The sequence below is a fragment of the Phocoena sinus genome, chromosome 2 (genome assembly GCF_008692025.1).
Source record: "Phocoena sinus isolate mPhoSin1 chromosome 2, mPhoSin1.pri, whole genome shotgun sequence".
NCBI lineage: Eukaryota > Metazoa > Chordata > Mammalia > Artiodactyla > Phocoenidae > Phocoena > Phocoena sinus.
In genome coordinates, this window is record NC_045764.1 from 82,107,029 (window position 1) to 82,121,234 (window position 14,206).

At 40.9% G+C, this 14,206-nt stretch overlaps 1 protein-coding gene across 9 annotated transcripts in view; it reads left to right on the top strand.

Annotated features, from left to right (window-relative positions):
• MYO5A (myosin VA) overlaps positions 1-14,206 on the top strand; it is a 194,244-nt gene that overhangs the window by 150,973 nt on the left and 29,065 nt on the right. For 3 of the 9 annotated variants that reach the window (XM_032621151.1, XM_032621153.1, XM_032621158.1), the window contains 5 exons: positions 652-879; positions 3,712-3,720; positions 6,176-6,276; positions 9,958-10,038; positions 11,804-12,002. In XM_032621151.1, the coding sequence (XP_032477042.1) occupies positions 652-879; positions 3,712-3,720; positions 6,176-6,276; positions 9,958-10,038; positions 11,804-12,002 (618 nt within the window). The remainder of the gene's footprint in view (positions 1-651; positions 880-3,711; positions 3,721-6,175; positions 6,277-9,957; positions 10,039-11,803; positions 12,003-14,206) is intronic. The other 6 variants (XM_032621152.1, XM_032621155.1, XM_032621154.1 and 3 more) reach the window with 3 other exon arrangements.

The window sequence follows — 14,206 nt, forward strand, 5'->3', positions numbered from 1 at the left end:
AAGAGGTCACCCATCCTCTCCTCCTGCTTCTCAAGGCTTCCGCCAGCAGCTTCACAATCATGTCACACAGGAAAGAAGTTTCAAAAATATATTGTTTGTTGTTACTGAAACACTATAGAGAATTTTATTAGTTTAAATGCTATGTAATTTTAAAATTAGAAGTTAAAAGCCTAAAATTTCAGTGGTCTTTCCCCTCTCCTTTACAAAAGAAATAAGAGGGTACTACTCAACACTTCAGGGATCTGCTCTCTGAACCATTCATTGGAAATAACCTGACCATTTGGACCTTCATATTTGTGCTTGTATTTACCCATAAAGAAAACCTGGGCTTCTTAGTACTGAGATAAATTCACCCCTTAGGACTCAGCCTTCTCTTCAGGCCTGTGACCACACCCTGGGCAGCCTGGAATAAATTTGATTCTGGAATTTAGGTTGATGAGGCAAACTACCATTCACCTTGCTCAATTCCACTTGACGTTGACTTTCTTAATTTTAAGAGCAGAGTTCCCAGTAGAACCAGGGGAGCCATTCACTAGGGGAGCTCTGGCGATCTTTTCCAGCAGAATTCTTCTACTATCTTAGGGAAGGATGAGTATTCCAATGTAAAGTTGAGGGTGACAGTGATGAACTATTCTTTATCTATTCATACAGCGTCAAGAACTAGAATCAGAAAACAAAAAACTGAAAAATGAGCTGAATGAGTTACGCAAGGCCCTTAGTGAGAAAAGTGCCCCCGAGGTGACCGCTCCAGGTGCACCAGCCTACCGTGTCCTCATGGAGCAGCTGACCTCTGTGAGTGAGGAGCTCGATGTCCGCAAGGAGGAAGTCCTCATCTTGAGGTCTCAACTGGTGAGCCAGAAAGAGGCCATCCAACCCAAGGTAAGCATGAGCAAGTGGCTCAGGTGGGTGTTTGGGGACTGGCCTCTTTCTTCATACCCTTTCCCTCCAATTTATTTACTTATGTATTTATGTATTTTTGCGGTACGCGGGCCTCTCAACTGCTGTGGCCTCTCCCGTTGCGGATCACAAGCTCCGGACGTGCAGGCTCAGCGGCCATGGCCCACGGGCCTAGCCACCCGACGGCATGCGGGATCCTCCCGGACCGGGGCACGAACCTGTGTCCCCTGCATCTGCAGGCAGACTCTCAACCACTGTGCCACCAGGGAAGCCCTCTCTCCAATTTATAACAAAGCAAACATTTAAGAGCATTTTTAGTCTAATTGAGGATATCATCATTTTTGGGGAAAAATCTCAATGTTGTTTTATAACTGTTGCAAATACCAGTTGGAGTGAACAAGAAGCAAATGATATCCCAAACGCTCTTCAGAGTTTCACCGCTCACTCATGAGCAAAGGGCTTTTAAAATTAATCATTTTTTAGTAATCTGGTCATGATAAATTTTGATCAAAAATACAATTCTATTAAATACAAAAATCCATAAGTTGTCTTGCTATGGGAAGGCATTAAATACAATTTTAAATTATTTGTTGAAAATAGCCTGTTTAAAGATAGGAAAGATAACACATGAAAAGGTTAGAAATGAGATCAGTGAGTAGAAGTGACATGGTGATGATTTCTGCTCACTTCAAGAAGTTCTGTTTAATGGTGGGAGTTGTGCCAGCTAGGAGGGGCTGTGTTTAGTGATTCCACAGAAGGGACCCAGGCTGAAGCATATAGATGGCCCTTTGAATGCCTTCCCTGACCTCAGATAACTTGTGACCCAGCTGCCATGTGTTGGTGAGAAATGGACCTTTTAGTCATTTGACATCGGGGGGAATCTGAATAATCATCTTAAAACCTGGTTTTTGTCCCTACCCATGTTCATGAAGCAAAGTGTTACCAAGAATTAGGCAATCCAGTATCCCAGCTGCATGACCTGCCACATAAAAAATGACTATAAGACAGAGAATGAAAAAAAAAAAAAGACAGAATGACACATCCCATATGATTTCACTTAGTATGTGTGAAATCTAAAAAAACAGAAACAGACTCATAGCTAGAACAAACTAGTGTTTGCCAGAAGGGAGGGGTTTAGAGGGTTGGGTGACATAGGTAAAGGGGATTCAGAGTTACTGAATATAAATATAAACTTCCAGTTATAAAATAAATAAGTCACAGGGATGTAATGTACATCATAGGGAATGTAGTCAATGATATTGTAATAACTCTGTATGGTGACAGATGGTAACTAGACTTATCTTGGTGATCATTTCATAATGTATAAAAATATCAAATCATTCTGTTGTACAAATGAAACTGTTATTGTATGTCAATATAATTCAATTTTTAAAAGACTATAACATATAATGAATGGGATGCCTGAAAGATCTGAGAGCACTTCTCTTAGAAATGGTAGTTCTGGGGCTTCCCTGGTGGTGCAGTGGTTAAGAATCCTCCTGCCAATGCAGGGGACTTGGGTTCGAGCCCTGGCCCAGGAAGACCCCTCATGCCGCAGAGCAACTAATCCCGTGTGCCACAACTACTGAGCCTGCGCACCTAGAGCCCGAGCTCCGCAACAAGAGAAGCCACTGCAATGAGAAGCCCGTGCACAGCAACGAAGAGTAGCCCCTGCTCGCCGCAATTAGAGAAAGCCCGCGTGCAGCAACGAAGACCCAACACAGCCAAAAATAAATAAATAAAAATAAAAGAAGATTGAAAGCCTCCAAATTCTAAAAAAAAAAAAAAAGAAAAGAAAAAAAGAAATGGTAGTTCTGCATGTGGTTAAGATACCATACCTGGCACATAACATTTGTATTTGATAACGACAACTCACACCTGGGATTGGGCCTCAAGAAACAAGCCTCCCTCTGCATGCTAGCTGGAACAGAGTCCAAAATTAGAATTCCTTTCTCTGGTTCCCTGTGATGAACTAATATTCTAACAAGAAACTTTAGTAAAAGTCAATAGAAAGAAAAAGGAAAATGAGCCAAGGGGTATAAAAACAATCCAGCTCACAAGAGCACATAGCTCTGGTACCTCACACTGTCACCTACCCAGCTCACATACTCCATGTGACAACTTATCTCCAGCGCCTGATGGGCTGGCCCTGTCTAACCAAGGTCCCTGCTCTCCAGGCTCCAAGCCTACACATAGCATCAGCTTGTTTTCTCTTAGGAGAAATGCCCAGGACACTGACTAAGCCCCTTCAAACCCAGGGCTGTTTATCCCACTCCGTTTCTAGTCAAGAGACACATCATTTCACAACTCCTTTGCAAGCAAGTGGTAAGTGATATCCCGTGAGCCAGGTGATGATCCAGCCCAGCCAGCCACATCTAGTTTACGTGCTCCACCTCCACAAGTGTTCGGGAGGCTTCACTTGGACAAATGACCTCCTACCAAGGCGTTACTGTTAACTCTCACAGACCTGGGATAAGAATTTTACCATAATACATTAAAAGGAGGTTCATTTTCCTCATACCCTCACAAATACTTTATAATTAGAAAAATCAAAACAACTCAAAAGAATTTCAAGAGTCTGTTCCTGACAATTAAGAGTTGCCATTACATAAATATATATTAATGTCCACGTCATGCCAGTTCCATGGATAGTAATTTACATACAGACTTAGTTTTAGGAGAAACAAACTTGGTTGTTTTCACAGTTAGCTTTTATCTGTTTTGATGAGGACTCAAGATGGAATTTATTTGTGGAACTAAGCGTTTGTTGTTTTCTCCATTTGTTTTTTGTGCCTGCTGACTTGTGATTTTCAGGATGACAAGGTAATTATATATTTTTAAAAATTTTTAGTAAACACTTCTATTTAATCCTGATTTTTACAAGTATCCCCCAGTTTTGCAGTTGATATTTTCTGGCCAACAAGTCTATTTTGATATTTACAAATTAATTTCCTATTTGACCCCCTGCTATTTGAGAAGTCAGTGGGAAAATAATGGATGTCATAGGCTCCAGTCTGGATCGCAGAGAGGCCTCCATGACTTTTGAATTCGTAGTCAGCTCTGTGACTCATAGTGGTAGTTATGGCAGGCCATCCACAAGCCGGGGAGGGAAGCCCTTAACTCGGAGCACCCTCCAAAGTGCAAGCTCTCCCATACTCTCATTTCTACGAGCTGTGGGTTTGTTGGCCAAGGGAGAGGAAGGGCCTGAGGAGCTGAGCATGCCCTTCTTGGGAAGAGTGGGATTTTCCTGCATGACGCAACCCTTTCAGAACTTCTGGTCCTGTCTTGGCAGGGACTCTTTGAGCAGTGAGTCAGGAACTTCCTAGCGCTGGCAGTCCAAGTCTGACCCCATGCCCAGTCCCTGCTTCTTAGCTATGATAGGCCGGACAAGGGAAGGACTGGCTACTTTCTACTATCTTTCCCTTGGATGAGTTCATTAGATCTACTTACCTAATTTACTAAAAGTTAAAAACCAGATCATGTAGGTCCTCAGATGTCAAAGAATACATGTAGCGTTATTTAACATAGAAACTGGTTCTTTGAGTTACTATCTAAAACTTAAAAATCTGAGTATGGTCCTTTATAGAGTAGAAAGATTTTCTGCCTTTCAATAAAAGAGAAAAAGAAATTTTCTATGAAATATGTACTAAAATATTTATAAAACATACCTAGAATATTTATAAAAATGCTATATGTGGTGCTTATGGGAAAGATTTTTTAAATCAGTAAAGCATAAGCTCTTGTTAATAGCTCTCATCAGATTATATTTGGTCTTCTCTAAGTGTGCATTTATAGACTCACAAAAGAACAGCATTAGGATAAAAGTGGGATTTTTTTTAAAAAAGGATGTTTTTTATTATAAACACTGGAATTCAAAAGCGAGTATTTGTAGGCCTCTAGTTGACATTAAAGTTATCTTGGTCTCTAGGATAATGTTATTTTTTTTTTTTTTTTTTTTTGCGTTACGCGGGCCTCTCAATGCTGCGGCCTCTCCCGCCACGGAGCACAGGCTCCGGACGCGCAGGCCCAGCGGCCATGGCTCACGGGCCCAGCCGCTCCGCGGCATGTGGGATCTTCCCGGACCGGGGCACGAACCCGCGTCCCCTGCATTGGCAGGCGGACTCTCAACCACTGCGCCACCAGGGAAGCCCGGATCATGATATTTGAAGTGTCTTCTATAATCTCCACTTCACAGTGAGATCTGGCTTTAGAGCAAACGTTGACTAAAGGATCAGACATATACTATTTAGACAAATAGAATGGGCTCTTGGGTTCTAAAGAGTATTATTCTTTAGAGGCTATAGAGCAGTTGTTCTTATTGTCTGTTCTTGCCCTGGTTTAGGAGAGAGAGAGAGTGGCTGAGTAGAAGCAAGATTTTGAAATTACGTTGGTTGTCAGACAGATTACACCAAAAAGGAAAAATAAAAAAGGAAGTAAAAATGTTAGCAGAAAAGTCCTTTCTATGCAAAATCGTTAGTAATTCTGACCTGCCAGATGTTTATTTCAAAAGCTTATGTACCATGCTATACTGTAACAGAGGAAAAAGGAATTGAATAACAGCAGATGGTAGACATTTCCAAGGAGCTAAATCCTTCCCATTTATATATATCTAAAGACGTGAGGAAAAAAACATTTAATTTTGCTGAAACACATGATCTGAACACCACTTGTTTTGTACTGAGTTGTTAATGGAAAAATGAGCTTTATGTCAAACTTTTCGTGTTTATTAGGGCATTTGTTTTGTTATAACTGGTCCGGAAGTAGAAGAAAGAACAGCTTTGTACATTGCATTGAATACTTGGTGTTCTTGCCTGGTTATTGTTTTAATGCTGTATATAGTTTATATCTATATGTATATTTTTTAAAGTATATATACAACATTAGAATAATAACCAGGCAAGGACACTGAATATATATATATATATATTTACACTGTGTGTGTGTGTGTGTGTGTGTGTGTGTATACACACACACACACACACACACACATAGTGTAAAACACATGGGGCCCATCAGTGATTTTATTTACTCTAGAATCACACCATCTTTGTAGTAGAGTGTTAGGGATTCTCAAGAGAGGGACTGGAGGTGCCTCTTCCTCTTAACTGCCTGTGCCCCACTCTCTGTAGTTGTACCCGGGCTAGGGCAGACGCTCTGGTGGGGCAGAGGTGTTGTAGAACACATAAACCCCCTATTCTGGAGGAAAGAAAAATGTTGTATGAGGTTCAAAGCTTTAGAGTTAACACTTAATGTGGAAATGTGTCTTTTCCCCCTTCAGAATACAATGACAGATTCCACAATACTTTTAGAAGATGTACAAAAAATGAAAGATAAAGGCGAAATAGCACAAGCATATATCGGTTTGAAAGAAACAAACAGGTAAGTTGATGTTTCTTTTATTCATTTTGGTTTAATCATATTGATCTTTAATCTTCAAGCCAGCCTCTTATACAGTAAGTCCAAGTGTTTATGCGTTGTTTTGTTAGACATCAGCTGACCTTCAAAGGGGATCCAAGGTTTCCAATATATTCCCAGTTAAAATCTCATTTATAATAATATAAGGTAGCATTACCTTATATTATTATAAGAGATGAGAGATGGAAAGGAAAATATTCTTTACATTAAGGGAATATATTTCTGTATATTTAGGGTCTTAGCCTTGAGAAGAAAACCAGTTGCTTACTATACAGCTTGGTCTATCTTGGGTAGTCACTTCCATTTGTTATTCAGGATGGTTATTGTGAAAGTTTGTAGGGACAGCTGCAGCTTTCAATAATTGAAATTTAGTGTGAAGAGAAGTGATGAAGTAGCGGAACCACATCTGTGTTGGCCATGTAATTCTAGAAGGATGCCATGACTTCTAGGATGGGACCCTGATATATGGGACCAAGTTTTTGTCACGTTTCCTAAGGTGTTCTGAGAAAATTCTAACCTTGGTTTCATCTCATTTACTCATGAGTGAAGTTGTAGATGGCATTTAGCTCAGTCTTAAGAGCCTTGGGTGGGCTGAGAGTACAGATTTGCAGTCACTAAATGACCAAACTTTCCCAGAAGTTTTCCCTATAGCTTAGAGTATCACAGCTCATTTCTGGAATTCCTCAGCCTTCCTACCATTCCTGCTTCCCAAAAAGCCTTCATGCTATTGAACTCTGAACTTAAAAGACTACATGCTTAAAAGAACACAGCCAGTGATGATAACAGAGATTTATCAGTGTACATCTAGGTCTCCTGATGCGTAATGTCAGGATTGGTATACAGAAATACTTCACAAACTAAAGAATATTACCAGGCAAAATGTAAGGTACTTACTACCTTCTTTTATGGGCAAGAGTGGAGAATGCTTATAAAAGTATTTGGTTAAACTTAAATTTTAATTTATGTATGTAGGTTGTAAGCATATCTTATAGCTAAGAATGTGTTAGTATAAAAAGAGCTATATGACATTGTTCATCCATCCACTCAGCTATTCAGTCACCAGATATGTATTGCATGCCTGCTTCATCCCAGGCCCTGTGCCACACACTGGGAATATAGCAGTAAGCAAGATAAATACAGTCCTTCCTTTCACAGAGTTTATAGGCTGTTGGGGAGACAGCCAAGATAATTTGGACTTCCCTCCAGTGACAGGAAGGAAGTCATTTTTTTTTTTTAATTTATTTATTTTTATTTTTGTCTGCGTTGGGTCTTTGTTGCTGCCTGCTGGCTTTTCTCTAGTTATGGCGAGCAGGGGCTACTCTTCGTTGCCATGCATGGGCTTCTCATTGCGGTGGCTTCTCTTGTTGCGGAGCACGGACTCTAGGCGCGCAGGCTTCAATAGTTGTGGTTCGCGGGCTTAGTTGCTCTGTGGCATGTGGGATCTTCCCGGACCAGGGCTCAAACCCGTGTCCCCTGCATTGGCAGGCGGATTCTTAACCACTGCACCACCAGGGAAGCTGCTGAAAGATTTTAAGTAGGAGAATGATATGATGAGATTGGAATTTTAGAAAGCTAGCCCTGGCTTTTATGTTAGAGAATAGATTGTAGTGGAACAAGATTGAGAGCCTAAAGACCAGTTAAGAGGTTATCACCATAATTGAATGACTGATTATAGTGACTTTGACTTAGTTGGTAACAGTTGGGATTGAAGAAAATGGGACACTTTGAAAGATACATAAGAAGATGGGGTGTGTAGCCTTGCAGTTTGTTGGCTGTGTGCGATGGGGACCATGAAGGGTAACTTTGCAGTGTCTGCTATGGATACTTGGTTGGATATAGTGATGCCAGTTTGTGATCCTGGGTCTGGGATGTGGGGAAGTACAGGAAATGATCAGTAGATTTACAAATATTTAAGGAGGTAGGAAAACATCCAAGGAGAGAAATTCATTAGGCAGTTGAAAATATAGATCTGGAGCAGGAGAGATATGTAGGCTGAGATGTAAATATTGAAGTCATCAGCATGTAATAATACAGTTGAGACCATGCAAATAAATCAACTCTCTAGGGATAGACGGTAGATGGAAAATAGAAGAGCAATGTCTGAAATTTGTTTTATGTAAACATCGTATCAACAAGAGAAGTCTAGGGGCTTCCCTGGTGGCACAGTGGTTAGGAATCCGCCTGCCAATGGAGGGGACATGGGTTCCAGCCCTGGTCTGGGAAAACCCCACATGCCACGCAGCAACTAACCCCGTGTGCCACAACTACGGAGCCTGTGCTCTAGAGCCTGTGAGCCACAACAACTGAAGCCCACGCGCCTAGAGCCCGTGCTCTGAAATGGGAGAGGAGAAGCCCGCACACCGCAACGAAGAGTAGCCCCTGCTCGCCGCAACTAGGGAAAGCCCGCGTGCAGCAACAAAGACCCAACACAGCCATAAACAAACAAACAAACAAACAAAACAGAAGTCTAGTAGGAGAAGTAAGAACCTGGGCTCTGGAGTCACATAGCCCTGGCCTTCACCACTTGCCAACTGTGCAACCCCTGCAGGTATCTTACGTCAAAGCCTCAGCGTCTTCTTCTGCAGTGTGGCAAATGATATATATTGGGTTACTGGGAGAACTAAATGAAATGATACATGTGGAAGGTTGTAGAATGGTGTCTGACACTTGACAAACAGTCAAAAATATTATTTTTATACCCTCAGTAGAAAAAAACTATAACCAACTCTGTCAGTTTTGTTAATTCTACATACTTTTAATAAAATGTGTCACACTTCTAGTAAAAAAGAAGTTTCCCCAGGTCTTAAAATTAATTTTTGACACAACAAACCTTTTAAAAGTTGTGTCATAAAAGCTGGGAACTTTGGACATATACTGGCTTATAAGTTACTCCTATAAGAATTTTAAAAAATAATTTTAAAAATACAAAATCAGATTTTATTAAGCTAAAACAAATTCCTACCCAGAAGACTTAAAACTTCATTTTGAAATGAATTATGAAAATTGCCACATGAAGACAGTAGCTGAAATTTTCATTCTATATGTATATGACTATTTTGGTTAGTCTCTAACATAATATGTGACATATAAGATCACTCTGCTAGCTGAAGTGGGAAGCAGCCACATAGCACAGGGAGATCAGCTCGGTGCTTTGTGACCACCGAGAGGGGTGGGATAGGGTGGGAGGGAGGGAGACACAAGAGGGAAGAGATGTGGGGATATATGTATATGTATAACTGATTCACTTTGTTATAAAGCAGAAACTAACACACCACTGTAAAGCAATTATACCCCAATAAAGATGTTAAAAAAAAAAAGATCACTCTGTTAGCTGAATAAAATGTTAAAAATAGAACCTCCTTCTTACCTCTTCAGTCATTTATTATTTTGCAGGAAAAGTAGCTCTAGATGTTGATTATTTTGTTTTAATTTCTACACATTTACATGTGATGTTACATGTTACCCATTTTTTTAAAAAAATTAACCAAAAATGATTTTTGTGGTAACATCTTAAAGTCATCTGTAATTAATAAAAACAGTCCTGTTGACTTAATAAAATATTGAAATATCACATGCTGCTCTTGACCATCATCATCTCATTACCATCGCTTTGTGTTTTGCATTATTTTTCCTTTTGCATGGAAGATCATCTGCTATGGATGGCCATGAGTTGAATGAGGATGGAGAGCTGTTGCTGGTTTATGAAGGGTTGAAACAAGCCAACAGGTTATATTTGTCTCCTCAAAATGGAATGTTATTAATTTGTTGTTTTTCTTACTAACAGTGGCCTCTGGACTTTAACTTCTGTATTTCTTATTCATTAAGTGTCTTCCTGGGTAAATTTCAGACACTAAAGTTTGTGAATGTCTCACTAAAAGTGGAAGAAATTCCAAACCTCTCAACTGGAGCCCAAGCTACTACTGCAGGAGAGATTAATACCTATTACGTAGTGGTTTCTTGTTTGGAATAATGATCAATTTAAAGGATGTGTGTGCCTGGGCAACGTGTCTACATTCTCATATATTATGATCATGCTGCCTAACAGCAGTGTTAAGCAGTGTTAAGTGCACGATTTGGCATTCTGTGTGGTTATTGTGAAATTCCGATTTATGAAACCGCAAGCAAAGAGGGTTTCCTGCATTGCTACAGTTCAAACTAATCACCCTAACTCAACATGTTAAATATGTCTAGGGGAAAGCAAATGAAATTGAAACAGCCGCACCTTTCTAACACAGACACTCATCTCCTCTAGTGAGATTTGTGTCTTAAAATCTCTTAAAAATGCCATTTTAGTGATGAATTTTTAAAAATATTTAATTTTTAATATTTATATTAAATATTAATATATAAATATTTAATTTTAAAATATTTAGACTCTTTGTTCGAGGGGCTTCTACTTATTCTGCTTTGTTCTAATCACAAACCATTGTCATTAACTTTGTGGTGTTATGGATTCAAATCCTTTTGAAATTTTATAATCATTAAAATATTTTTAGTCTGCTGTTAACTGTTTGCTTGCAATGGCATCAGTGTTTCCCAGCATTTGATAACTAAGGGGGTTCGAATAAAAGAACATCTTTGCTTTCTTCATGTTAGTTAATTCCTATCCATAACTTTGTCTTGGCTTTGGAAAAGGGGGTGAATGTAGAAATGGGGGTGCCTGGTGAAGGGAGGATGCCAGTTCACTCTAGTATCCTCCTGCCCTAGACTACTCACGGCGCAGCTGACTTGTATGTTTGCTCAGAGAAGCAGTAGCTGCTTTGTTGGTCCCACTAATATTGATGTTCTAAAACCATATCTTGTTAGGATTCTGTTACTGATAAGGAAGTTTATGGGGAAAGAGAAAATGACAAATTATATATATATATATATATATATATATGAAATTTCAGAGCTATCTGTCTGGATTTGGGTAAATCTGTATGTATTTCAGAGTAGCACTCCAGCCTTTCTGCCCTTCAGAGATAAAAGTAGAAAGTAAAAATGGGACCCTGGTCATACCCTCTGCCTGGAATTAGTAATGCTGAAAGTCTTCAAGGCATATTTAATTAGATGGGGCATTTGTAATCTTGCCCTCCATAGTGCGGTGATTTTGTGACGAAGGTACTAGCCTTGCCAACTTTAATGCTAGTTTGTGAATGTAGTAAGCCAGGTTCTTTAACCTATGTCTTTTAATTGATTGATCAATTTTTAATTGATTGATTGATCATCATTTCCTATGAACCTTTCAAAAGAGCTAAAATTTTCCTGTTTCTAGGGGCCTTTGAGAACTTTGTAGCAGGGTCCACAGTTCAGAAAGACACAAATGTGAGCACATTTGTTTCCATTTCTGGCCCTTGGTTGAGTTCCTAGACTCTAATCAAGTCAGAAGCTACACAGTCACTACAGAGCCCCCGCTTTTCTGCCCTTGCAAGTGAGCATGGAGTCTTGCACCCTTCAGGCAGGGACTCTGGTGTCACCTCCCTTTCCTACTCGTGTGGCTTCTCCGCAGGCTCCTGGAATCCCAGCTGCAGTCGCAGAAGAGGAGCCATGAGAATGAGGCCGAAGCCCTCCGCGGGGAGATCCAGAGCCTGAAGGAGGAGAACAACCGGCAGCAGCAGCTGCTGGCCCAGAACCTGCAGCTGCCCCCAGAGGCCCGCATCGAGGCCAGCCTGCAGCACGAGATCACCCGGCTCACCAACGAGAACCTGGTAAGGGAGGTGCCAGGCCACACTCCTCAGCACGCAGGCCCTAGCCCTGCAGGGCGGCCTTCCTTGCTTTTTGAGCAAAACGTCTTTCCTGACTGGGAAACACTCACTGCCCCACACTTGTTACCCTCTTTCCCTATCAGGGACAGAGTAAGGAAAATAGGACTATGTTGGTAGAAGTGAAAAAGGCGTGTACTCGGGTTGTTTCTCACAGAAGGCTCTGGTGCATCTCAGCATCCTCAGCCCTCACTTGGAGGGTCTGGAAGATATCGGCCGACTGTGTGCTGGGCTTTTGATATCCTCAGGAACTCAACTTCCTCCACGTCAGCTGCAGCTTCTCTGCCATCGAGGAGGTTATATAGTTGTCACAACCTTTGGTCCCCAAGCACCACTGTGGCCATCCCAGCCCCTGTCTCTAGCAGACAGCGGGGTTAGAGTTAGGGTCAGGGAAGGCAGTTGGCAGAACCAACGTGGGGCTGTAGGTTGGCCTTGGCTGGAGCTCCAAGGTCAGGGAGGAGGAACGTCAGGATTCAAGTTTATACATTCGTGATTCTTTTTTAGCAGAACTTGGGCAGTGAATGAGGAGATTTTTTTCCCCTTGCCAGATTCTGAGTGCTGGCACAGAGTCCAAGTTTGTTCTTTTTCTCTTTTTTTCTTTCTCTCCTTCTTTCTTTTATAGAAAATATTTTCTAAAATGTTTCTTTCTCAGTCACAAAGTAACTTTTATTACAGATTTATACTTAAGTTTGATAAACATATTTATTAAAGTAAAAGTCATTGAAAAAGTATAATTCCACTTTTTTTTTTTTTTTGGCTGTACCACATGGTTTGTGGGATCTCAGTTCCTCAGTTACCCGACCAGGGAACTCCCAATGCCATATTTCTATAAAAAAATCTATATTGTAGTGTCAGTCTGGTTTTGAGAAAAGCTGTTTAGGGCTAGTGGTAATTTGTTTCTGTTTTGGGTTATTTTTAATTAATTAATTTGTTTGTTTATTTATTTATTTATTTTTGGCTGTGTTGGGTCTTCGTTGCGGTGTGCAGGCTTCTCATTGTGGTGGTGGCTTCTCCCGTTATGGAGCATGGGCTCTAGGCATGAGGGTTTCAGTAGTTGTGGCACATGGGCTCAGTAGTTGTGGTTCACGGGCTCTAGAGCACAGGCTTAGTAGTTGTGGCGCATGGGCTTAGTTGCTTTGTGGCATGTGGGATCTTCCTGGACCAGGGCTCGAACCTGTGTCCCCTGCATTGGCAGGCAGATTCCCAACCACTTCGCCACCAGGGAAGCGCTGTTTCTGTTTCTTCAATTCAGGGTTTTAATGAGCTGTACTAAAATAGTTTGGATTTTCTCTGAAGATTTAACAATCTGAATTATCCCTCCATTATTTCATTAGTGATCATTTACATTACAAATAGTTTTCTGGTGTCATCTATTCAACCATCTTTTATATTAATTTGAAGCAAAACTCAAAGGTATGGGACTTCCCTGGTGGCGCAGTGGTTAAGAATCCACCTGCCAATGCAGGGGACACGGGCTCAAGCCCTGGTCTGGGAAAATCCCACATGCCGCAGAGCAACTAAGCCCGTGTGCCACAGCTACTGAGCCTGTGCTCTAGAACCCAAGAGCCACAACTCCTGAGCCCGCGTGCCACAGGTACTGAAGCCCGCGCACCTAGAGCCTGTGCTTCGCAACAAGAGAAGCCACCACAATGAGAAGCCAGCACACCGCAGTGAAGAGTAGCCCCCCTCACTGCAACTAGAGAAAGCCCACGCACAGCAAGGAAGACCCAATGCAGCCTAATTAATTAATCTAAAAAAAAAAAAAAAAAAAGCTCAAAGGTATTCTTTTTCCAGTCTGTGCTTCCCTCTGAGGACAGCTTGCTGGTGAGGCTACATTGTAGGAATGGGAAAGGTGGGTGAGGGCAGAGTTTGGACTCTTTCCAAAGGGCCTGAAATATCACTAATTTGTGGGGGAAGGTCTTCTGAATCATGGAATATTTCTGAGATGTCATTTTATTACTCACAAATATATTGTTGCTTAAATTAAACTAACAATGCTTTATTGCCTAAGAATTGATATACTAAATAATATAATAATAATTGATCAGCATATAAATTCTGTGCTTTTTAAATGATTATCTTAAAATACAAGGTGAAACCATGAAATAAAGATGAATCTGGGTGGTAGATTCTCAGAGTTTTTTCACTAA